The 26,558-nt window shown below is 41.5% G+C and overlaps 2 protein-coding genes across 4 annotated transcripts in view; one reads left to right on the forward strand and one right to left on the reverse strand.

Annotated features, from left to right (window-relative positions):
- The window catches only part of MDN1 (midasin AAA ATPase 1), a 90,351-nt gene extending 83,588 nt beyond the window's left edge, over window positions 1–6,763 (reverse strand). Inside the window, exons 1-4 of one of the 3 annotated variants that reach the window (XR_014524693.1) lie at window positions 6,496–6,729; window positions 2,064–2,290; window positions 846–1,070; window positions 104–211 (exon numbers count right to left, since the gene is read on the reverse strand). Coding sequence is in view for 2 of the 3 variants with exons in the window: in XM_083497495.1 (XP_083353621.1) it covers window positions 104–211; window positions 846–1,070; window positions 2,064–2,290; window positions 6,496–6,594 (659 nt within the window). In the remaining variant the exon portion in view is untranslated. Of the gene's footprint in view, window positions 1–103; window positions 212–845; window positions 1,071–2,063; window positions 2,291–6,495 lie in introns of all 3 variants that reach the window. The other 2 variants (XM_083497495.1, XM_083497494.1) reach the window with 2 other exon arrangements.
- Window positions 6,764–9,406: 2,643 nt separating this feature from the next.
- Window positions 9,407–26,460, forward strand: CASP8AP2 (caspase 8 associated protein 2). Its single transcript, XM_083496204.1, has 10 exons — window positions 9,407–9,569; window positions 11,199–11,279; window positions 12,317–12,394; window positions 13,346–13,446; window positions 13,857–13,931; window positions 14,388–14,503; window positions 16,052–18,228; window positions 19,341–22,566; window positions 23,594–23,693; window positions 24,476–26,460. Exons 2-10 carry the CDS (start codon window positions 11,225–11,227, stop codon window positions 24,530–24,532), a joined length of 5,985 nt encoding a protein of 1,994 aa, XP_083352330.1. The 5' UTR covers window positions 9,407–9,569; window positions 11,199–11,224; the 3' UTR covers window positions 24,533–26,460.
- The last annotated feature ends 98 nt before the right edge of the window (window positions 26,461–26,558 follow it).

Consider the following 26,558-nt stretch of genomic DNA (forward strand, 5'->3'; position numbering starts at 1 on the left):
AAAATGTGCATCTTTCAATGTTTTGAACAAATGGGAGACAAATCTACCATGTAAAATATTAACTGAAAACACACACACAAAGACTTCTTGGGGGGAAACTTACTTAAGTCTGAAATGTATTAACTCTTCTGGATTAAATATCTTCTTCAGGAAGGATAACCGATGCTCATCATTCATGCACGTAACCAGTGCGAGACAACTGGCAGTATACCTAAGAAGCGAAGACAGCTCAAGTACTGTTACATCTTAAAGTCTATAGAACTAGGTTTCTTTCAGAGAAGGACAACAAAAGGCTATCCTGTCCCTTCAAATGGTCTCAGTTTGATCACTGGTCTTCAATAAATGATTTGGCCACTGATGCACAGGTCTATGTGCCAACTTAAAGTAGGCCACACCAATGGCACTACCACCATTTTCATTCTGCCTTATGGTTATTGCATTTGTAAGAGAAGAGTGATGGAACAGGACAAAAAACAAAGAAATTGGATGTAGGTCTCACAATTTAGTGTGGGGTTAATGTCAGCCCCTGGGCCTGAAAATTGAGGAGTAGTAGTAGGTTCGAAGAAAATACACCCAATATGACCAAATCAATCTTTCTTCATATTTGACTCTGGCAATTTTAGCCTCAACCTCTTGCAAGAAACTGCTCTTTTTGTCAATAAGAGGTCTAATGTAGTCCAGTAACCATACTGTAGGTTTCAAATCCAACTCAAATGTGGCCAAGTCATTCTCTGCCCTTATTGCTGTACCCTACTTTCCCCATGAGGTATTAGTAAGACAGAAATAAAATAGTCCCCACTACACACTGAAAGTGACATATAAAATTAAACGAAAATTAAACTTACCATCGAACTAAAGTATCATGACTCCTCAGTAAAGGGACACACACACTCCAGTCCCATAACTCTCTGAATACAGCCTGTTCTTTTTGGAGGAATTTGTAGGCTGCCTCCATGAGATCCCTTAACTTCATTCGTCGTCGCCCATATCGAACCATATTTGTATCTGAGCTCTCCAGAAACAGTCTTTGGAACACTGGTGAAGTATCCTTAAAGTATCTCAAAGCAAATCTACATGAAATGAAGATATTGAAAGCAAATGTAAATGTACAGTAGCTAGAACAGCGAGGTTTTAACTCATCTGATAAAGCAGATGCTTACCTATTAAAGTCCTGACACAAATAAGACTGCTAAGCTTTTCTGAACTTGGAAAGAAATTGGAAAAAAAATAGGCCCTAAGAAAAGTTATGGTCTTCTTTTCAGCAAGTTGCGTTTTAATAAAAATGGGGAAATTGAAATCCATCACCACTTTTTTCAGTTCCTTAGTTTATCAGAGATTAAGGTCAGCCTGCCAGCTCTGTGAGTGGGGTGGGGTAGGGACAACTGGTTGGAAGTAGTATTCTGGACTTGACATTCAAACAATAGCCTGAAGACACTTGATGTAGACCCAGCTCTGATCTCACTAGTAGCAAGATAGGAACAGCATGCATGTTACTCAAAACTCCCTGGATAAAAGTGTTACTTCTAATCTAATACGGGCATCTGTCAAAAGCAGCTTTCACTTAAAACTCTCTCACTGAAGCAAATACACACATCCACACCCCTTTATGTTAAAGAAGATGCAGGTCTAACTGCCATTCAATCTTTGTTTTCCTCTAAACTGAAGCCTGGGTTTCATCACCCTTATTGTCCAATCCTATGCATTTTTAGTCAAAAGTATGGCTCACTTCCAAGTGAATGTGCACCCATAAGCAGCTTTAGTTGCTATTCAGTAATTGCTGAATTGAGCATGTAATAGAATACAAGGCCTTGGTTTAAAACAATTAGCCAAGCAGATACCCTTGACATGTGATACAAAAGGTATGCACAATTGCAAATTCCTGCAGCACACCTCAAAAAGGGATCTGGATCATGGAAATTGGGCTCACTACTCATGACTGTATGAATGTAAATCCAACCTGAACTGGCTACCATGCTTGGCTGCCATGTGCACCAACCCTCAGCTTGTCCACCAATCAATTCCCCATGAAAGCAAAACTTAATCCCAGACATCTACTGACTTACGGCATCACATCTGGATGATCACCAATAAGTTTGCTCATTGCCACACAGAGTCTCTCATGAAGATCATGGTTGATCTGGCCACTGGATTTAATTATTTCTGCATTTCTTTCCATCAAATCGAGCAAGATTGGACGAAACTGACGGCCAATTAGGAGTGTGCATTCTTTATCCAACAGTAACTGTGCTAAGGCACTGAGGATGCACTGACGGTCCTGCTGACTCCAGATCTGAAAACAAAGAGATGCTCAGTAAAGAGTGATCACCCCCCCCCCGCATTCTACTGCAGTACAAGTCAAGTTGTGTATAGAAGAGACTTTAGAGCAACATTCTTCAACCTTGGATTCCCAGATATTGTTGGACTACAACTCCCATCATTCCTGACCATTGCCTAAGCTGGCTGTGGATGATGGGTGTTGAAGTCCAACAGTATCTGGGAATCCAAGGTTGAAGAAAACTGCCTTAGAAGTACAACAAAAAGGATAAAGCTAGGAGGAAGAGCTGAAGAAGGCAAGAATGGGAGGGAAAGGTATTTTACACTTAGTGTAACATAAACATTTCTGCTGTTCCTCCTTTAGTCATTCTACTATGAGAGACTTGGAACTGCCATACAAGCCTTTCTAAAAGGAGTGACTGGCAGCCATGCTTGTTGGGTTGCTCCTTATAAGCTGTTAAAAACTTAAAGTTACTTTTCTTGCAGACCTTTAAATTGATGGTCGCTGCCAGGCATGCCATCACGCAAAAAGAAACAAAAATGTGCACAAAGTTAATTTACAGCTCCTTTAAGGAAAGCAAACTGCCAATTCCACCCTTCCTTGTTCCTAAAATATAAAATAGTTTTAAAGTGTTTTTCTAACCCACCCTGAATTACCATGACAAGACAGGCTACATTTCTAAATGAATTAAAAAAGAAAGAAAATACAATGTGACTTTACTATAGGGTGGTATCAGACTGTGTCATACACATGAACAATTGCAAACACCATTTGCCTTGGAATTGGGGAGGGGGCAGTATCCCATGTCTCTAACAACCTTCTGACTCCAATAAACCAAGTGATCAGTGTACACTACATAAGGAATACAACCCCTCTCCTCATTTTTTTTAATTCAAGATTACAAATATAGGAATTTGGCTTATAAATATAGTGGGCCTCTCTAGGCTCTTAGAAATTCAACACAGAAACCCTTAGAACATGGATGGGGATCCAGATGGACTCCAGTTCCTATCATCCCTGAGCACTGGCCATGCTGGTGGAAGCTAATGGGACTCAACATCTGGAGGGTTATGGGTTTCCCACCCCAGTCAAAGTACAGTGGTGCCTCGCAAGACGAAATTAATTCGTTCCACAAGTTTTTTCTTCTTGCGAGTTTTTCGTCTTGCGAAGCACGGTTTCACATAGGAATGCATTGAAAATCAATTAATGCGTTCCTAGGGAAACTGCTTGCCAGGCTGGCGGTGCGGAGAAGGGCTTTTCTCCCCACCGCAAGCCTTCAGGACAGGTACGGGAACAGAGGGGAAGGCACGCAGTGCTTTCCCTCTGTTCCCGGGGCTTGCGTGGGAGGAGGGTCTTTCCTCCCCACCGCCAACATTTAGAACAGTTGGCGGTGAATGTTGGCGGTGGGAAGGAAAACCCTCCTCCCACCCCAAGTCTTCAGGAAAGCCATCCGAAGCTGGGTGGCGGGAAAAGGTGTCCCCGCCCCGCCGCCAAGCATCGGAGCTTCGTTCCGATGCCGGGTGGCGGGAGGAGGCGTCCCCCCCCCCGCCCGGCATCGGAGATTCGTTCCGAAGCCAGGCGGGGGGGGGGGAGGTCCGAGGACAGTGGGGAAGACGCGCTGCGCTTCCTCGCTGTCCCGGAGATTTCCCTATGGGCTGTCGTCTTGCGAAGCAAGCCCATAAGGAAATTCGTTTTGCGAAGCGCCTCCAAAACAGAAAACCCTTTCGTGTAGCAGGTTTTCCGTCTTGCGAGGCGTTCGTCTTGCGGGGTACCACTGTATTGTACAAAATGAGTGCCTAAAGATCTATGACAGCTTAATCTAAAGAGTCCCAAGGACAGTAGTTAGGGAAGAAATTTCTAGCCCTACAAAGAGTAACATAACAGAATTAGGAAAGATGGAGATAACTTTTATTTTCATTCCTTGAAAATCTTTGAATCTTTTGACAAAAAAAAACCCCAAAACAAATTCCAACCTTGTAAAATCATTTCTAATGAACTACTTTTCAGCGGGCACATGAATCAGTTCTCTTTAAACACTATGGTACAAATCTGATGGAAGGTTTTGTACCCAATGAGATATATTTTCCTGAAACAACACTGCAAATTGCATTTGGATCACAGTGATGGGATGTAGCTACTCAGAAAAGTGCTACATAAAACAAGGGGGCCCTTGTAAACAAGAACAGCACTCTGTGGTCCAAAGAGAGCAGATAACCTTTGCCCAAATGTTTGCTCAAGCTCTATAGTAAAACAATGAGAGATGGATTAAGCAAGCTGTAAAAATAATTTGTTGTTGCTGTAACCAATTTGCTACAAAGCTTGAAATCTGTTTGCCCCATCTGAATGTATGATTAGGGGGGAAGAACAGTATTTTACCGGTTGGGAATATTTCTAATTAAACTAATTTTTGCTGCAGGCACAACCTCTGTTTTGTTATTGCTGTTAGCATACTACTATTTCATCAATTAAAAATTACCTAAACTTAGATTTCCACCTAAATTCTAGCACAGTGGTTCTCACAAGGGTGTGGTGACTCACACTCACACTGGTGTGGCAGGAAGATTAAAGGATTATCAAAGAAACATTTAAAGATTTCAGTATCGTACAGCATAGCATTGAAAAAAAATTATTTGCAGACTGTGGATAGATATAGTTTCAAATTGAGAACAATAGAACTGACTGTGCTTCTTGCAAACAAGATATTAGTTAAATTAGCTCCCCCTTATATTAATAGTGTTTAATTTTAAAGCAAGCCAAATTAAGCTCCAAATTAAGCAACTGCAAATTTACTAAAGAGTTAATGCCAGTATGAAGAGAAACTAAAATGCTATACTAAAATTGAATTATGACCCCTCATCTTTACAGAGCTTTGTAATCCACAGGCCTTCAAACATTAGTCTCTCTTTTAATACACAAAAAGAAGTTTGTTGAGGATGGAGTAAATAGTGAAAATCACCAGCAGTCTCAGGCTCCATAACCATACAATACATGCATTCATTTTGATATGCAAATATTGTATATCATGTATGTGATCTGAGACATGGGGACCTACACAAGACTTTCATATTTTGCCACATACTGATGTGCTTTCCACTTACAACGTTTGCAACAGACTGAATCAGTCCTAAATCTTTTTGTTCGTGCAGATTACCAAAATAATTTATTTCTCCATGATTAGAAGTTTTTTGAATGGGACTAGAAGTACCTACATACACAAACAAACAAACACACACCGGCCATAGTCAAAGGGGTGTGTGTGTCAGTATCTCTTCCCTTTGATCATAGTCATAATACTTCTTAGAATTCCTCAAATGATCTATTACTCTTTTGAGGTTGAATGAAAGCCAGATACACACAGAAAATTTTACTATTTGGAGAAACTTAACTCTTCTCCAGCCTCTTTCAAACTACTTGTCATGACCTTTATGAACAAATGTATTGGGGGGGGGGGCCGAACTGGGTCTTTGCCCTGGTGACAGAAAGACTAGTTTCGGCCCTGCACGCACGCGCGCACACACACACACACACACAATCCTTTAAGTGGTATAAGAATTCATTTACAGGAGGGGCTAACAGTATTTTTCAACTACCCAAACTCAATGGTGGAGGCGTATGTGTATAGTATTGCAAATTTGTAAGCAGAGAAGTATCAACTTTACAGCAACGAAGTGAGAAATCTTCCAAGTATGGATATACATTTGAACAAGGCAGCATTTCCTTGCAGTTGGGAAAACAAAACACAACACTTTAAGTAAACAGATAGGATTGTGCCAAAGTAGATTCTTAAAAACAAAAATAAAAAAACAACAGGCAATACAAACAGACGAAGCTGCTCGGCGATCCAGAGAGTCTCTTTACAAATTTAAACCATCTCCACTCTGCTTGGGGCTTTTAAAGCGCTGGGAGGCTCATGGAGGGGACTGTGCCGCAATCTCGCCTCCTTTCCTCCCCACCTCCCGCCACCATGAGAAAACAAAGAAGGCAAGACCCAGCTCTGCTCCCTCTCCTTCTCCAGCCAGATCACCCCCTCCGCCCACAAGGCACTTTGAAGAAACGGCGCGCGCGGGGAGGGGGGTCGAGCCAGCGAAGATGGACGGCCAGCCCCAGGCAAAGGCTGCCTGGCTGCCCCCTCCCCCAGCTCCATGTCCATCACCGCCCTCCCCCCACGACTGCGGAGGGCGAAGAGGGCGCCGCTGCCGCCGCTATTGTTGCTCTCCCACCTGTTTGGCGAGGAACCTGCTGAGCTCGCCGCTGCTCCTCTCGTTCCTCTGCGCGACCATCTGCAGCGGAGCCGCCAGGCTGAGACGCAGGTGCTCCATTGCCTCGGCTTTCCCGGAGCAGCTCCCCTCCGCCCCGGGACCCAGGTAACGGGCGGTGGGCGTGCGCGCGCGGAAGCAGCCAGCTAGCGCCCTCCGCCACCCGCTGCTGCTGCGCGACACGTGGGGAAGGAGAGCGACTTTCGTTTTCCCCGTGTATACGCCGCGTCATCTCCCGGCGACAAACCAAGGCGGAGGAGGGATGGTCTCGGCCTTTGCTTTTTCACCCGCCTCTTGCAGAGACACACACGCACAAAAACTACTCATCCCAGCATGCACGGCGACTTACCTTCGTAGCAACACTCTTCAGAGCGTTGCGCACTGGCATAACTAGGATTTCCCTCCTCTCCTTCGCTGTAGGCTGAAGTTGCGCGGGGTTTTTGCGCCAAGTCCCTCAAAAGCCGGGTTTGTGTTACATAAAAAGAGAAACGCGGCGGCTGCAGGGCGTTTGGGCTTTAAAGCACTGGGAACATCCCATTGGGACTTACTTCCGAACAAACAAACAAAACAAAATAAAAAATAAAATGAAATAAATCCTTCCAGTAGCACCTTAAAAGGTAAAGGGACCCCTGACCATTAGGTCCAGTCGTGACCGTAGCACCTTGGAGACCAGCTAAGAAGAAAGCTCATACCAGTAACTAACTTAGTTGGTCTCTAAAGTGCTACTGGAAGGAATTGTTTTATTTTATTTTGTTTCGACTAGGCAGACCAACACGGCTACCTACCTGTAACTAAAACAAATAAAAGTGTGCTGATCAACAACAACAGCAACAAAACCTTTTCCCAGTTAGATGGAGCTACATCAGTTTTTGTTAGAGCGAGGAGAGAAATAGGTTTTCAAGGGTGTTGGGAATAGTTTGAAAACGGCATGAAAATACTCAGGGTTGTGGCCCTCTAGCACTATACTGTACTGAATAGCAGGGCCTGTGCTCGGGGGACAAAACATCAACAGCCCAGCAAGTCTTATGGAAAATTAAGCTTACAAGTCCATTATTTCTAGGCAACAATCCCTGACACACCTAAACCTGCACAGGACAGGACCGCACAGCTGCCATCTTAAACACACCAGAGATAAAGTTGAGTGGAGTTTATTCAGACTAAGTCCCAAATAAATATACAAAGGGTTAGATTGCACAGAGCACCTTAAATGGAAGTGGCCAAAAGCACTTTGTTGCATGCGAACAAGTTTGTATGCCAAAAGACAAAGTTGCTGCTATCAAAAGTATTGCTGTTGTAATGAATCTTAAAAACTATATGGGATAGCTGGAACAAAGCCAACAAATGACAGAGTTAACTTTTTAGGTCAAAGGAGATGTGAAAATTTACAATCAATCTTTTTAACCACTAGTTGGTACAAGATGTAATTACCGTATTTTTCGCTCTATAACACGCACCAGACCATAACACGCACGTAGTTTTTAGAGAAGGAAAACAAGAAAAAAAATATTCTAAACAAAATAGTGGATATATGATTTTTGTGGTTCATGCTGTGGCCACAGACATGTGATCTGACAGTGAGTTTGGAGTAGCCCAATGCAAAAATCCTGAGGATCCATGTGGATCCATGCTTTGTAATCACGGAGGAGGGAAGGAAGGGGAACCATAGATCCTCTGCTCACGACTGCAGCAGATCCCCCCCACCCGCAGGCATTCGCTCCATAACACGCACAGACATTTCCCCTTACTTTCTAGGAGGAAAAAAGTGAGTGTTATGGTGCAAAAAATACGGTAACTGTATGTGCTATAGCAGCTATACACTACATGACAGTATGTCACATTGAACTCCAGGGCTTTCTACTGAGAAAGCATACATAAAATTCAGTTGCAAAGGTCTTATCTTATTTGCTGAGTTTCCAAAACCACAAAAAAATTATCCAACAGCCAACTTCAGTCATCCTTTCCCCTCCCCCTTTACCTGGGAGATGACAGATGGATTGCTAGATACCTTTTTAAAAAATGCTGAACCGTTGCTCATTTGAGGTCTATTACTTACACCAACAGCAAATAATCTAGCAGCACCTTGAAGACTTACGATAATAGTGCAACCCTGCACCTTTCTTCAGAAGCTCCACTGTACCCAGTGGGCCTTACTCCTTTACATGTAAGTTCCACTGAATTCAACAGGGCTTACTTCTGAGTAGACAAGCGTAGGCTTGCAATGTGTACTGTGACATAAGCAGTGCTTTTGGTTTTAAAAAAATAAAATAGGAAAAAGGTGTTGGTACTCGCCATGAAGTTGTTACAATAAGTGCCACACTTTTAACATTTGTAAGGAAAGGTGTTGGTACTGCGTACCCTTGAGTACCCGCAGAAAAAGCACTGGGCATGAGCTTTTCCATAACCCTATGCATGTTTATTTGGAAGTAAGCGCCATTGCATTTAACGGGACTTTCTCCCAGTCCTCGTGAACAGGACTACAGCTTTTAGGGGCCCACTCCATGTCACATATTTGGGGTATGCCCTCAATTGACAGCTGACAGAGGAGAGTTTCTCTGTCTTCGTGCAACCCAAACTTCTGCCCTGGCAAAGTTATCAGCCACGAAGCTTTCTGGTAGCTTTGCAGTATCAAAACACCGACGGCGGCTTCAGGGCTTGAGTTTGTATATATAAAAACAGAATCCGCCGGGTTGCTCCCAAGAGCAGGCGCCCCCCAGCGGAGCCGCTCGTCGAAGCAGCTCCGGCGAAGAAAACCCGCCCCGCCAGCATCCCGAAGGGGCGGGCCTTGTCGCTTCCTTTTGGCGCCAAGCGTTTCTGTGGCGGAGGTGGGAGCTGCTGACGTTGAGGCACGGAGCGCGCCCCAGCGTCTCCGGTGATTGGCCGGGCTCTTCCGGGCGCCACCTCTCCCGTTTGGCGGCGGCGAAGGTGGCGGTGTTTTGGGGTGGGGGGAGTGTTGTCAGCGAGAGAGGCAGCGACGGCCGCCGGCCGAGGGAGCGAAAGTGAGGAGGAGCAGCGGAGGCGGCACGGCGCGCGTTATTCCGGTTTGTAGAAACAAGTGGCCCGGGAAGGGAGTGGGGGTGTTTTTCTCTCGTGGGGATCAAGCGGGTGGGAGAGTGGCTGCCTCACCTGCCCGGAACCCCTGCCGATCCCCGCGGCGGCATTCCCACGAGCACATCTCCCGAGTTATCTATATATTGTATTGTCTTTCCCCCGAATGGCATCGTACCCCACCAGCATGTAACTCTTCCCGCTCCCAGTTCCCACGTCTCCCACTTTCTCGCCCCCGCTTTCTGCAAGGCTGGGGGTTTGGAGGGTGGGGCGGGGGTGCCTTTATGGCCCTCCAGACGTTGCTGGACTACAACTCAAGCCATCCTGGTTTGTGGTGACTGGGCATGTAGTCCAACAGCAGCTGGAGGTCACTGGGGTGAAAGTGGGGGCTGGGGCTGCCTTAAGGCCTGCTCAGCGCCCGAAGAGGGAAACAAATGGGTCGAAGTTCCGAAGTGGTGGACTTGGACCGCACCAGTTTAACCGGAGAGTGGTGGCGGGTCATGTTTTATATCGCCACTTAGTTCTGCTTTGGGTGGAATTTGTCTTCCCACACCCCACTGAGTCCAGGACTAACCTTGTAATGCTAAACTTGTCTACTGAGGAATAATTAAATGTTGAATTCAGTGAGGCTTGCTCCCAGTTAAGTAGACTAGGGTTGTGCATAAGTGCACAAAGAACATGTGCAGAGTGCCTTGCTGTTTAGTAATGAGAAAGCACTTTTACTTGTCGTGGTTAAGAGTGAAGACTGCTTTTCGTTGGAGAAGACTTGTTTGAGCAGTAGGCCCTGTACTTTTTTATAGGAAGAATTGTATACAGTGGTTGCTCTACTCTGTCCTCTTTGGAGAACTGCTCTTCACTTGCTTTCCCCCTCACCTCTGACTTGGTGGACAAACCACAAGCCCAGGTTCAAACATAACCTGAAGCCAAACCATGGCTTAGGCCAGAGCTTTCCAAACTTTTCATGTTGGTGACACACTTTTTAGAAAGGTGTCATTTCATGACACAGTAATTCAGTTTCACTAGCAAATCAGAGGTTAAATTAATCCATTTCCAGCCCTGGGAGCATTTTCAAGACACACTCAACAACACAGTGCAGCCGACACACTAATTTGTCCTGACACACAGTTTGGAAAGCTCTGGCTTAGGCCTAAGTAGTGTTATTGTCTACAATCTTGGTTCTGGGAAGCCACATGTTTGCTCATTCTCGTCAAGTTATGGTTAGCTTTAGCGCCAGGGGCGAAACTAGGTTTTACTTCACCTAGGTCAAAGACCCAATTTGGCACACACCCCATACACATTTACACACACAAGCTGGGAGCCTCAATTGTGCCCCCCCTAGTGGCTTCACCAGGGGCAAAAAGATCTGACTAGCCCCCCTGTAGATACAACACTGCTTAGTGCTATGGAACTGTTTGTTGCAAAAATAAATGCTGGCAATCTCATTCACCTGTGAATATGTTCTTCCCATCCTGGCCATCATCTGTGTATGCAAGAACACTTGTGTCCCACTGTGAAAGCAGAATAAAGAGATCCATCTTTCTCTGATGGATTGCCTTCTATATTAATAACCTGTATGATTTTACTTAGGCTAATCAGAATCTTTTTTTTGTTGCCAAATGCAGATGGAGAATACTAGGAAGAGAGTATAATGGCAACAGATGATGATGATGATGGGATGACGTTTTCTAATTTATTGCATGGTGGTAAGTTTTTTTGTTGGTTGGTTTTAATCAGATTATTTTTACTTAAAAAATAAATAAATGTAGGGAAACTCCATACCAAGGAAGAAACCCTTGAGAAAAGTTATATATGGACCAATATATGTAGCTCCTTGTACAGCACAGTTGACTGTCATATGTTGTGGCAAGAGCTGTTGCTGGTCATCGGAAGAGATCATCAGTTTTCTTCCTGCATTGCTGAGAGACCCATCATATGGTTTTCTAAGAATCTGATCTTTGGGAGCAGAGTTGTGCAGACAAGCATTGGATGCCCTCTTAACTACAATTTTCTTCTTGTGACTTCATAGAATATGATGGATACCATTATTGAACAAATGATAAGGACCTAGGTATTACTGTTATGGCTATGTTTGATGCTGTATTATCTTTTTAATGTAAGAAGTTATTTCCGACACAAAAATGGCCTATTTTTGTCCCTTTTAAGTACCGTATTTTTCGCTCTATAACACGTGCCAGACCATAACACGCACGTAGTTTTTAGAGGAGGAAAACAAGAAAAAAAATATTCTAAACGAAATAGTGGATATATGATTTTTGTGGTTCATGCTGTGGCCACAGACATGTGATCTGACAGTAAGTTTGGAGTAGCCCAATGCAAAAATCCTGAGGATCCATGTGGATCCATGCTTTGTAACCACAGAGGAGGGAAGGAAGGGGAACCATGGATCCTCTGCTCACGACTGCAGCAGATCCCCACCCCCTGCCACCCGCAGGCATTCGCTCCATAACACGCACAGACATTTCCCCTTACTTTCTAGGAGGAAAAAAGTGAGTGTTATGGTGCAAAAAATACGGTAATTTATCATTCTATAAAACCCACCGCTGAGGCTACAATTTGAAGGGGGACACTAGTGCAAGGGGAGAAGAGCTTCTTATTTCTTTCACCTCATAGTGATTTCCTACTAAAGATCCTTTCTAGTGCCTTCTCTTGTATTTCACCATTACTACGTGCATAGACTGGGTGAACTTACATATTATTACTTTATTCTCTTTATTTGCAGTTTCTTCTCAAGGAGCAGATGATGATGAGAGTTCAGTGGATATTTATGATGGATTAGACAGCTCTCCAGTTATTTCTGGTATGTTCATAGCTTTGTAACCAATGGCATTCCTCAGCTGAGAGTAAAGATCTCTGAAGCAGATTTATGATGGACATGGGGGGTAAGGCTTGAGCAGGAAGGATGAACCACTGAGAATTCACTGCTTCCCTTCCTCTTCCACTGACAGAAGCTTTTAGCTGAGTTGGATACAATCCATAGTTATTTGGTTATTTAATTATACTTTGGAGAATTTTGTCATAAAAGGTCCTGTATATATTCATCCTGCTGTTAGGATAGAGCATTTTTGTTTTGGGTTTGTTGCAGAAGCAATAAGTATCTTTTACACTTCAGAGTAGGAGTAGTTTGTATTGACTCTTAAGAGATGGCTTTGATATGTAATTTGAGTTAGCAGCTGCCACAAATAGCATTTTGATCTAAGTAGAATTTCTTAGGTGACAAGTGGCAACCATGACTTATTTGGAAGGACATCAGGGAAGAGATAAAATGTGCAGAACCGGTTGCTGTATCCTGGAACATCATAACACTATACATGATTTAAAAACCTGATGGAAGTTGTGAAACTGAAACTAACTTTCACAACTTTTACATGGGAGTAAGCCCCCCCCACTAGATGTCTAGTGCATCCCGCCCCCCCGCCCCCGTCCCACATAGGAAACACTTTTGAAACTGAGAACAATATTCAAAAGCAGTTTGATGTGGCATAGGGACCTGCTGTTTAGGGAAGTTTTTAATGACGGATGTGACGGATGTTTTAATGTATTTTTAATCTTTTGATGGAAGCTGCCCAGAGTGGCTGGGGAAACCCAGCCAAATGGGCGGGGTATAAATAATATAATATTATTATTGTTGTTGCTGTTGTTATTGTTATTATTATAGCTCTTTCGATCTTATCTAATGGAAGAATGGGTACAATGGAAAAGGAAAATATTCCAAGTAAAACTCTCTCTCTCTCTCTTCCTGCTCTCTCAGTCAAACCTGCTACAAAACTGACCTCATCAATAAGTAGTTTAAACCTATTTGATGAGATCCTGATTGAAGAAGGAACAGCAAAGGAAGCTACTTACAATGATGTATGTATTTTGAATCAATGATACGTTGGTGAAATGTGATGTAGTTAGTTAGCAAGTTAGTTAGCAAGGTGTATGTTTTAAATTCATCAGTTCAGCACATTTTAGTACACTATGTGCTATCAAAACATTTTAAAATCCCCAAACACCCACTTTACTGAGAAGTCTCAATTTATTGAAAAATTCGACATGTGCACCAGGAAATCTGTGATCAGTCATGACACAGACATTTTGTAAATGCATGTTTGGATGGTTTTCCTGTTTGTGAGGGAAATTTTATTTACTATTATTTTAATGTAATGACTTTTCTTGCATATTTTAACAAAGCTCGATTATTATTATTATTACCCAAAGAAAATTATGCTCACTTAATACTGTCTTTAATACAAATGTGAATAATCCTGTTTCAACAGTTGCAGGCTAAACATGAGAAATGTCAGCAACAACTTCAAGAGTTGACAAGGAGGTTTCAGCAAATACAGGAACAGGTAAAGCAGCATTAAGTGGTAATTTATCCATTTTGTATCCTGTAACTGAAAGTGTTCTACAAACTCTTCATATACATCTTCCAATTTGTATTGGTTTGCTGTTTTGAAGTATTAGTTGTGAGTGTATCTGGTTTTTTAAATAAATCAAAATAAGAAAATAAGAAACAGCAACCACAATAATAATATTTTGAATTAGTGAGGCTGTGCAGGGCAGCTCTGTCTCAGTAAGGACTGTTAGTATCGTAAATGTATTTTGCTTTGATGCTTATTGAAAATAGTACTTTTTTATTAGGCTGCAGTACAAAGTCGGTGGGGCATTTTGAAAGTTCTTTGTGAAAGTTAACTGTGATTCATTTAAATGAGATTTTTTCCTAAACCGTTATTTCCTTCTCTCCCCCAATATATGCAGATACAAGTTCATAACGTGTATATGTCTCTGTGTTCTTTTAAAATTAGAACTCTGCTCTGCAAAATGAAAACCAGTCTCTTAAAAAGAATATTTCCGCTCTCCTAAAAACAGCTAGAGTGGAAATTAATCGCAAGGATGAAGAAATTAATAGTCTCCAGCGAAGGTATGCTTTTTTCAGGAATGTCCTCTATTGTCCAAATATTTAGAAGAAGAAGCAAGACACATTTGAAACTAAAAAGTAGAAGATGTTTTCTAAGCCTATCTTTTTTGTAGTTAAATTTAACATACACATAAACGTTAACTTGCTGGGTATCAGATACTCATCTTCTGAAAAAAAATTATGCTAAAATTTGAAGTGTTTTCTGAAAAAGGTTACCTACACATTCTGTTCATAGCTTCATGCTTGCTAGCATAACTAGTGCGCAATGATGTGGAATGTTTTCATTCTGTCCGGTATTTGGCCAGGGATGGTACTAAGGTCTTGTGGTTCAATTGGGTGTTCATTTCAGTGGGGATCAGGGGAAGTGTATTTTGTTTTTAAGCTGAGTACTGTGCATGAGGGACGCAGGTGGCGCTGTGGTCTAAGACACTGAGCCTAGGGCTTGCCGATCAAAAGGTTGGCGGTTCGAATCCCCGCAACAGGGTGAGCTCCCGTTGCTCGGTCCCAGCTCCTGCCAACCTAGCAGTTCGAAAGCACGTCAAGTGCAAGTAGATAAATAGGCACCTCTCCGGCGGGAAGGTAAATGGTATTTCTGTGCGCTGCTCTGGTTTCGCCAGAAGCAGCTTAGTCATGCTGGCCACATGACCCAGAAAAACTGTCTATGGACAAACGCCGGCTCCCTCGGCCAGTAAAGCGAGATGAGCGCCGCAACCCGAGAGTTGTTCGTGACTGGACTTAAGTGTCAGGGGTCCTTTACCTTTTTACTGTGGATGAACACTTTTAATGTGTTGTACTGTTTTGAGGTATCTGCATTGGCATGTACTTATCGGGAGGAAGTTGCTTTGAGACTTGTTTCTTTTTTAAGGAAGCTACGAGCAAATTAAATGATGTTCAGTTCTCATTCTATCTTAATTTTAAAAGCTGAAAGGACCAGACTGGCTTCAACAAAGCCCCAAGCCATCAACATTTGTAAACAAATTGTTGCAACTGAAGCATATCATTTTCATCTCATGGCAACCACATTGGCACCAGGCAAGGATCCCTGGGAACAGCATTCCTGAAACGGGGCTGCCCTGTGTAAAGCATGTGCTGGGTGATTGGGACCAGGTTAACTAGAGAGGCTATGAGTTAAGGCTCTCTTTTTCTGCCTATTTTGGTTCTGGTATGTTACTATATTAGGAAGTTGGGGGGGGGGGGGAGAAAACATTAAATGGGGATTGTCATTTTAAAAGGGAACGACAGCTCATTAGAAGATCTGGTAATTTCAACAGTGTTATCCTTTCTGTTTGTTTGTATAAATCCTAAATAGAAGGTCCCCATCCAAACTGGTTAATCTTAACTATGCTTTGTTGATACAAGCCAACTTCTTAAAGAATGCCATGGTGTGGACCTTTTCTTCCTTTAAAAGTAAAAGGAAGATTAAATATTTATTTAAGACTTTTAAATGCTTATTCTCACCACGGCATTTAGATTTTAGTAGAATTTGGAGTTTGCTTAAATCTCAAATAACTTTTGAAATGTAGTATAGTAATACAATCTCTTTCTAAACAGGTTAACAGAATTTCAAGTTCATCCGAATACCTATGGTAGAACATACTTCCCAGCATCAACTAATAATGCAAGAAACTTGGAGGGATCAAAACTGAAAAATAAATTCAGAGATTTAGTTCCAGAGAACAATTCAAGAACTGATTCTAGAACTACCCAAGCCCTGCCTAAGGACAAACCTTGGGGTACAGAAAACAAGAAATTGCCTCCAGAAAAAGGAGACACTCTGTACATATCTCAATCTCATCCTGAACAGCTTTGCAGCAATGGTACTCATGTAAGGCTTGCAAGTGTTGACAGCTCTTATGACAAAGAAAAAGGAAAAAAAGAAACGAAACATAATGAGCATCATGGCAGTGAGAATAACTACAGATACAAAACAAAAGCACACCAAAATCTAGGCAGCACACTAGAGGGAAAGTTGGATTCTCATGGAAGGTTGGAAGTTAATCCAGACAAAACAGAAAAAAACGGACTATGGAAAGATAAAAAGGACTTGAAGCTCAAAAGCAGCCCACATACAGAAAAAAGAACTGATAAGGTCCCTTCTGCTAGGGAGAAACAACCAACCCCTAAAGATACATCACTGTCAAAACTAGAACACTCCAGCAGTGACAGGAGTGAAAAGTCACAAAACAAAAATCAGAAGGACCTGAAACTGAGAAACAAAGAGGAAAGCAACAACGGACAAAAAAACAGGCAATCTGACAGCTATCTAGAACAACAAAGAACTGGCAAGGTTAGTAGTCCCCCTGAATGGAATAAAATTGCCAGAAGCCCTAAAAAAACAAGCAAAAGCTATGTGGAAGATAGAAAAAGAAAACATAGTGATTGCAGGAGGAACAAAGAAGCAAGCGGTCCTGTGCCCTGTGGAGGGAAACCTTCACCACCACCACCTCCTGTTTTAAACAAAGAGCTGAAACATGGCCACCCTAAAGAGGATAGCAGTAAAAGTGAATCTGAACACACACGTTCAAAATCGGGCAGACATAGAACTGAAGAGAAAAGGAAAAATGAGAGAGATGATTCTAATGAGGCCAGGACTTCTCAAAATGAAAAAAGAGAATCAAAGGAACCATCCCTCCAAACAGGAAAAGGAGCCATGAAAATTAAAGATAGTGCAAAAAGGGAGAAAAAGAAGTCCTTTCAATCAGTAGAGACTGCCAAGGTAGTTGAAGGCTTGGAGGAGCAGGTGCCTATAAAAGTTAGAAGGGAAGAGGAGCAGTCAAAAAGCAAAGACTTAAAACTGAGCTTTATGCAGACACTAAATTTAACCCTTTCTCCTGCTAAGAAACAAACAGACAAATGCAAAGCAGTGGCAAAGTCTACCAATAAATGTGGTACAGAAATTCCAGGTCAGGAAGTCATGTTGGTGCCAGCTGAGGCTATTGGTGCTAATGCCATTAAGCAAACACAAACACCACTATCACCCATCTGTGACAACCCTGTTCAGACCAAATCGGAACAAGTAATGCCTCTTTCTGAGGTCAAAATGAAGGTGGGAAATGAGGGGCTGCCAAAAACTCTAAACACAAAGCCTTTGAAGACAACCTCAGACCCACAAGATATAGCAGCGCAGTGGGCGCCGGAAGATATGAAGCTCCTGACTGAGGCAAAAACTGGGATGGGAGAAGCTGGTGGAGTTGACAAGATGCATGTGGCTTCTGGTTTAGAAAGCCCCTTGGATCAAGACACACTTCCCGATAACTCTTTCAATGATGTGGAGACTATAAGTTCTGTGGATTTTGATTCTTTTAGTGTAATAGATGAGATCAGTGGGACAGATTCAGACTCACTGATGGACGAGAAGGAGTCCAGTAATTGGACAGGTGAAAATGTCTTGGAGGGTCCTGAAAAAGAGAACAAGCCTATGCCTCATAAAGCTACTGTGGAAGAAGGCAAAATACTGAGTGGTGGTCACTTGGAGCCAAGCTTTCCTGACCGTAACAATGAAAACCACTTGGAAACATTATACAATGAAGGGTTAAAAACTACATCTCCAGCAAGAGAAATAAGCACAGTTTCTGTTGATGATGATAACTCTATTCTGAGCATTGATCTCAATCATATGAGGAATATTCCAAAAGCAATCAGCCCACTTAATAGTCCAATGCGACCTTTTGCTAAAGTACCCCGAATGGAAAGCCCTTACAAAGGACCTGTGAAAAGCTATAATGCAGGTATATGTTTAATATGCTCTGCCTGTTACATGATTTTTATTTGAATAAGGAACACATTAAGCATTCACACGTATACCGATGCTAAACATAACTGAGTTGCAATTAAGTTCCGTTTGTTTTCAGTAGAACTTACTGCACAGCTTGTAGGCAAGTGTGCTTCATCTGTGCAGTACAATCCTGTACATATCTTCCCCATTGAGTTCAGTGGAGCTTTCTCTTTAGTAAGTGTTCTTAGTGTGTTGGAATTTACGACTGTGATCCCATACACACTTGAATGGGAGTACTAAATGCAACTTCTGAGCAATACACAAGATCATACTGCACAGCTGCAATTCACAGGCATTTTTTCTCAAGCTAGGAAACGAAGCTGCCCATCTAGTTCAGTATTGTCCACGTTGAGTGGCCGTGGCTTTACAAGATTTCAGACAAGAGTCTCTTCCAGCCTTACCTAGAGATGCCAGGGATTGAACTTCAGACCTTCTGTGTTCAAAGCAAATATTATGACACTGGGCTACTGACTGTCCTGTTTAAACTCAGTGGGGAGTAAGATTTAGCTTTCAGTCTGCTAGCTCTGAGGTAGATATTTATTCAAACTGATTACATAGGAGGAAACTGTTTAAGGCAGTAGTGGCTAATCCATGACCCTCTGATGCTGCTGGACTACAGCTTCCATCAACCCTGGGGAGTTGGGGTCCAACAGCATCTAAAGGGTTTCCCCACTCTTGAAAATTGGAATTGCAAGCCACGTTAAGCTACAGAGTGTAACCCACATTCTGGCAGAACTCTTTGCACAGTTTCTTATCCACTAGTTTTGGAGGCAGTAATAATTAAAAGTGCCTTTGGGCTTAATCTTGCAATTTCAAGATAAGTTGCCATGGAACTTGATATATAAAAACTGTTTCCCTGCTGAAGTTTTTTAAAAAATCTAGCTCTTCTTCCAAAAGCTGCCTGTCCTCTGCTAAAATGCAAGGCCTAGAGCTACTGGCACTTCTAAACAATTATGTTCACTGTTCTAAACTAAAATTGACTATTAGATTATACCGTCGTTGGAATTTGTTTTGAGACTTGCTACTTTGGGCTGCTTAATTAACAAATTGTTTCATTATTTCTAGATTTTGTTCCAGAAAATGCAGTTGTCTATCCTGGAAGGAACCAGTCCAGCGAACTGAACAAGGAAAACCAAAAGCCTCTTTGCTCAGGTCATCAAATCTTAGAGGAGTCTCAGCTAAGCATGTCCTCAGATGAATTAGAAGAAGGTGAAATTGTAAGTGACAATGATGAGCCTAAAATAGAAGCCAACTCTGAAAATAGTAAAAAAACAAGAAGAAAAGCATCTCCAGATAGATCTAATTTGACCAAGAGTACTTGCAACCACAAGGTCAGGACAACATCTTCCAGAGAAGATACAGGAAAATTGTCTTCTGGGGGGAAAAATAAAGAAAATCCCAAAGGTGGAACTATAATGCGCTCCAATGAAGTAAAGAAAATTAAAACTGTGAGCATTGACAGTCTTGAAAAAATAGTTCAAATTATTGTACCTTCTACAGTGCATGAGTTCATGCAGATGCTGAAAGCTATAAGAAAGCAAGTACGGAAAAGCTACATGAAGTTTAAGATACAATTTCCAGTACAGCATTTTCATAGGATCATAGATTCAGCTATTTTGAACTTTACATCTCTGGTAAAATACCTTGACTTCTCTAAAATGTCTAAATCTAGTGAGGCTTTAAAGCTGAACCTCTGTGAAGTTATAGAATATAAACTTAATCGGATCAAAGAGAATAGTGCAATAGTGCATCTCTTTGAACAGCAGCAATCCGATATGAAGAAAAAGTTGTGGAAACTTGTGGACGAGCAGCTTGACTACTTATTTGATAAAATAAAAAAAATTATTCTAAAGCTGTGTACCTTGGTAAGCTTTGGAAATGAAAGTGATGAAGGTAAGCTTGATAAAAGAAAGAAAGAAAGCCCCAAATGCCTTATAAATCATAAAAATAAAATTGACAGACAGAAATCAAAGAAACCAGCCTTAAATGCTAGAATGCAAAAGCCTGAAGAATGTGCCCCATCAAAACCAGTAGCAAGTAACCAGCTATTGAAGCGAGGTCACCATAACACAAATAAAATGAGCACACAGAAAAATGTGACTGCAAAATGTAGAAGTTCCCATACTGTTAACCCAAAACATTCTCGGACTGAAGCTGAACCTTTCAAGGAAAGCTCCATGTCAGACACTTCTTTGAACGGTGGAAAAAATGAAAATGAAAGATTGCATATGATTGGAGACTCTCACAAGTCTGATATTAGCTGTGGACCTCTCACAGAACAGCAGATGTCTGGCCTGACATTCAACCTGGTGAATGACGCTCAAATGGGTGAAATGTTCAAAAGTTTGTTACAAGGGTCTGACCTTTCAGAAAAAAATGGTGACTTTATCAGTGACAATCAATGGGAGTTCAGGACACCAGAAAAACACACCCCAGATGGCCAGAACTGTGTGACTGAGCCTCCATATGAGACCGAAGAGCAGATTCCAAGAGAGACTGGAGTTGAGTCGAGAGTACTAGATGGAATTAAATGGCCTATAGTTTCACCTGAAAGAGATTCAGCTTTTTTAGCTAGACTGCAGATGCCAATTGATCCAGATATTCTTGATGAAAGCTGTATGTTTGAAATTCCTACTAGTCCTGCTTTGAAGAAAGGTGAGGAGTGCATTTCAGAGAAACCGAAATCACTTGTCTCTTCTATTCTTCTGGAAGACCTAGCTGTGTCGTTGACTATTCCCTCCCCTTTGAAGTCAGATGCTCATCTTAGCTTCCTGAAACCTGACATGTATGGCTCAGTTCCTGAGGATGTTCTGAGCGCACACTTCAGTGAAGATGCCCATCTTGAAGAGGAGGATGCTTCTGAACAGGACATCCATTTGGCTTTGGAATCTGATAATTCAAGCAGCAAATCAAGCTGTTCTTCATCATGGGCAAATATACCTCCTGCTCCTGGATTTCAGTATTGCCCAAGCCTTCCAATGCAGGCAGTAATAATGGAGAAATCAAATGACCACTTTATTGTTAAAATAAGGCGTGCAGCACCATCTACCTCACCAGTCCTTGAACAGCCTACTCTAGCAAATGAACCACTGACCTCTTCTAGTGGGGCAGGAAACAAGGAAATTGTGTTGGAAGAAAAATTAGATACTTTGGACCTCAAAAGCATTCCTTTGGAAGATACAGCAACATCTAAGGAAAATTTAAAGATTATTGACTCTGAGGGTAAGCTGAATGATGTTGGAGAGAGACAAGTTACTCATTTGATGGGGTCTGAGAAGGAGCCACCTCTGTGCCTTGCAAACGATCAGGTTCCTCATCTTTCTGAACCCCAACAGGAACCTCATTCTGATGCCCCGAATGAGGCACTTGAATCTGTAGAGGACCTGTTCAGGAATGCCAGAGAAGAACAACCTTGCAATCTTGCAGCGTCTGAATTGCTTCAGGAGCGATATACTAATGCCAGTCAAACTCAAGGCCCGGATTTACTTGGGCCCCATCAGGTGTTGCATAGTGGTGCTGGCCTGGAAGAAGCCACTGATTTGCAAGAGCCCCCTAAAGAACCAGGGAGAACTTTAGAATCCTTGATTGAAACTAGCCAGCATGAGGACACACCTGAAGTGTTTACACTACCTCAGGCACACACCGTGAAAGTCTTTCAAAAAAGAGATGCATCTTGTGGTGAATTAGAACATTCTCCAATTAGCTGTGCAGCAGTTTCCCTTGTAGAAAAGTTGTCTTCTGAGACCCATTTTGATATATGTGTAGACTTGACTGATGAGACTCCCATAGAAAATGAAGTTGATTCATGGGATCTTACAGTGGAATGTGCTTCAAATGCTAGAATAGAAGGCTTATGTGAAGACAAAAAGGAGGAGAAGACAGCGAAACACCATGTAGCAGATGATCATCCAAAGCATGATATTGAAGCAGTTGTAAATTTGACAGAGCTTCTGACTGACAAGTGTACAGCAGATGAGAATCTTGAAACAGGTACTACTCTAAATACTGGTGGCCTGGGATGTGAAACAAAAGAAAGGAAAAAAAGGAAAAAAGAGACAGAAGATACACCCAACGCAAAGAGACAAAGAAAGGACAGTAGTGAATTGGCTTGTAAAAAAACCAGCAAAAGGTCTAAAGAGATTACTTCAGTGACCACAGACACATCCAGTAATAAAACTGCATCAGTGGGAGACAAAGATTCTTTACCATCAACATCCTCCCCGACACCATCAAGTCTGTGTGCCAAAAACATCATTAAGAAAAAAGGGGAAGTTGTGATTTCTTGGACAAGGTAAGAATACAAAAGAAAAACCAAAAACTGAATCAATGGGATGAATAAGGGAGGTCTGGAAGTGTAGTTTAACAGTTGGAGATAGAGTGATACATTTCTGCATTCTGTGGCCTGGACATTATTGCCATAGCAAACTTTTTTTCTTGGTTGTACGTTCAGCTTTGTTGACCTGTCTCTTGAATCAGGAAAGGCAAATATGTAGTCTTATTTTTACATTGCAGTTGAAACTAGGTTTTCTGAACTGGAAGGTAGGGACAGTAAATTGATTGAGAGGGGGAAACTTGGAAGCCCAAGTGAGCACCTGGTGGGTTGAATTGTGGCCTCTTGTCTTGACAGGGTTCATTGTATTGTGTATACTTCCTTTGTGGAAAATGTCTGCATTTAGCAGTAAATCATGAAGCCTAATATAGTCCCAAATGGAAATCCTTGCTTTATTTCCATTTGCTTCATTGAGCAACGCTGCAAAGTAATTAGAAACTATAAGCTTTTACTTTGTTTTACAAATATTTTTTCATATCCGAATGAAACCCAAGGACAACCATTCAATCTGTTTTGGGTTTTTTGGTGTGTTTTTGTTTTTGGGTGTGTTTTTTTTTTTGAGAGAAAACCTGACCTCAAAGCCATTCAACAGAGTTTTTAATGTCTGATGTTTTCGCTGTATTCTGTTAAATTTTGTTAGAAGCTGCCCCAAGTGGCTGGGCCAAGCCAGTCAGATAGGCAGGGGAAAAGTAATAAATTATTATTATTGTTGTTGTTGTTGTTGTTGTTAATTATTATTATAAAGTGATCATCATTGTTCCGAAGAAGCTTCAGAATGGTGTGAACATAATGGGTATCATTTAGTTTATAAGGGAGGGTTTGGGCAATTGCTATTAGCCTTCAGAATTCTGTTTGTCTTCATTAACAGACTTTTAAGTTTTAAAAACTTATTTCAAGTTACAACATTGCTGTGTGAAGTGTTGACATAGATAGACTTAGTTCAAAACAGTGTTCAGATGTTGAAGTTACCCTTGTATGTTTATTATAGAAATGATGATCGGGAGATTCTATTGGAATGTCAGAAGAAAGGACCTTCAGGAAAAACATTTGCTTCTGTTGCTGTCAGGTTAAATAAAAGTCCAGCTCAGGTACGTATTTTGGTAAGCAATTGTGTTTGAACCTCCCTTGCACACAAGTGTAACCGTGTTTCTGTCTGGTTGAGCAGTGCATATCTTCAGAAATATAACCCCATGACACTCTACTGAATTCATTAACATTTCTTAGGAGAAAAAATGTATCAGAAAAGATGTGTCAAAATTCAGATTGTTCTACAGACTAAAGAAATGATTGGTAGAAAGGAAGTTAATTTTTAAAATATATTTATATGAAAAGTAGTATTACATCCATATAGGCTTTACATGTAATTTTATTTGATCTTATATAACCCTTTGGGTATATACCATGCCATAAAAGATATACATAAATTCTGAAGTGGGGGCGGGGACTTGTTTATTCTGAAGTGGCAGTCTGACTAATGATGCTGCATGTGGATATGCAATATTCATACACAAGACAGGAATCAGTAGGTTTATACCTCTGGTGCCTTTAAACTGTGGAAATCCTTTTTTATGAAAGCCTACATAACCCACTTTAGTCTGTTCAAGATGAGGGAATGTTCACATCTACATATACTGAGGCCATTCAATGCATAATGTTGCTTCTCCATATTGGCAAGGGTGTCCTACCTGAAGTATGCACGTGAGCTGAGCAATCCCTGAAAAGGCTGGCAGCATTTCCATGATTGTAGTTGCACTTTTCAGTAATCAGAACTGGTGGGATCACTTGGTTCATATCTGCACATGTGTGAGGAAAAAAAGCATACTTTATTTTTAGGGAAATAACTTCTAGACTCTTTGCTTTCTCTCCACAGGTTGAAGAAAGGTTCAAGCAGTTGCTGAAACTATTCAAGATGTCAAACTGCAGCTAGTGGCTATACTATTGCTACTAAGAATGGACTGCTATGAGTTTATGTGCACTGTGTGCATGTGTATGTGTGTCTGTGTGTGTGTGTGTGAGAGAGAGAGAGAGAGAGAGAGAGAGAGAGAGAAATGGGACATGTAATCAAAGTCAGAATAACTGTTTGTTGCTTATCCTTATAGGTAGACTTAAAATGCACCTTTTATGCCCACAGATTTCATAATAATGCCCTGCGTTCTCAGTTTTTTTTTGAAGGTATCAAACAGATCTGTTGGACCTGTTAGTGCCCTTGAGCAGCCTTGCATATTACAGAGCACAGAGGAAACAGGAAGTGCATACAACCTGTCTTTCCTGTTACCTGAATTGCCTGGAGTGAAACTTTCATATCTCTCCTTAGAAGTTCCATTTGGGATTATAAAGAACGGTTAGGGGAAGTTGAAGTGCAAGACACTATAGTACTTCTCGTTCCTCTGCATTCCACTGTGTCTGAAGCCATTATTTTGTTAAAACTTCGAGGACAGCAGATGATCAATTCCTAGCACATGGGAAGTTGAATTCTTTGAGCTGAAACACCTCATGCTATTGATTTAAAAACAGACGGAGAACCTGTTGCCTTACAGAAGTTGTTGGATTCCCAACTTCCATCAGCCCTTACCATCCTGGTCAATAGTCAGGATGATGGGCATTGTAGTCCAACAATATCTGGAGGGCCATAGATTCCCCACCCTGATTTAGAATGTCACAGAGAAATGTTGACCACTAGAAAACACAAGAGGGTTGGTTGTTAAACAACAGCCTCCTCTTTTCTCTCAGTTTTCAGAAAGCACAGATTGTGAAATTTTGCAGTATATTACCCAATGGCATTTGTTCAAAGATGTACTGTACATACAGTCCTTATTATAGATCATACAAAGGTAGCATATTTTGGCAGGAATACATCAGTATTTGCAAGTGTTTCCTCAGATGAGCCAACACAATGGCAGCATTAGACATAATGCTAAACCACTAAACCATGAACTATGGCTTGTTTAACCGTACTGTGCACACAACTCAAGCTTTCCTGCTTCACTCTTCCATTAGTTCACCTGGGAAAGAAACCACAGAGCTCCTGGCTTAGCATTATGTCCCAACCAGTGCTTGTGGTTTTCCCATCACAATAAACCATAGTCTGAAGCCAAAGTTTCTTTTTGCCTTCCCAGTCATGGTTTGGAGAAAAGAAACCAGGTGCTGCTAAGCCAGCCACTCTGTTGTTTGTTCACCAGTTTTATTAATGGGCAATGAGTGTGATTAGAGAAGCCATAATTTGTGGCTTAGCATTGCAGCCAAGCAGAGCAATTATTTGGAACCTGTATGCACAATTATTTGTATTTAAAAAGCCAACTTTTGCAATTAAACTACAATTGCCATTTCGTGCTAGCTTAAAAGTATTGCTTCCCTTTACAACATACTTTCAACATTTTATGAACTAAGTGTAGAATCCGAATATGTAAATTCAAAGGTCCTTAAATTAAGAGGTTCAAAATTTTAATTGCAGGTAATCCTAATAAGTCCTAACCTTTAGAGAAGTGAGGGTTTTGTTTTGGCAGCTATTTTTGTTGAAAATGTGCACAGCAGGAAAAGCCCTAAGTAGCTCCTCAGCCTTTTATTTCAGAAAGGAAACAATATAAAAAGGTGAAAACTCATATCTTACTTACTGCTGTTCTGATCTGGATATGTGTGTTTGTGTGTGTAAATAGTAGAGTTTAAACGAGACACTTCTGTAAATACCTGTACAGATTCTCTAATGTGTAAAATATTGTTCTTTACCTGAACATTTTTGATTACATAAAACAAGTTTTATTTTGTATCTACTAAATACTGCACACCGTTAAAACAAACCCCAAACTTTGTAAAATGAATGCACTTAATATTCATTAAACATTGACTTGAAGTGTTTTTTATAACATGTGTGGCTGTATTCCCCCCCTTTTTTTCAGTACAGGGTATGATACCTTATCAGTGGCGTAGCGTGGGTTGTCAGCACCCGGGGCAAGGCA

This window comes from Podarcis liolepis (genome assembly GCF_965112155.1).
Source record: "Podarcis liolepis genome assembly, chromosome: 3".
Lineage (NCBI taxonomy): Eukaryota > Metazoa > Chordata > Lepidosauria > Squamata > Lacertidae > Podarcis > Podarcis liolepis.

Coding starts and splice junctions, on each gene's coding strand:
- CASP8AP2 (XM_083496204.1), top strand. CDS start 11,225: ATGGCAACAGATGATGATGATGATGGGATGACGTTTTCTAATTTATTG. Junction 13,447..13,856: donor AGGAAGCTACTTACAATGAT/GTATGTATTTTG, acceptor CTGTTTCAACAG/TTGCAGGCTAAACATGAGAA. Junction 18,229..19,340: donor TGTGAAAAGCTATAATGCAG/GTATATGTTTAA, acceptor CATTATTTCTAG/ATTTTGTTCCAGAAAATGCA.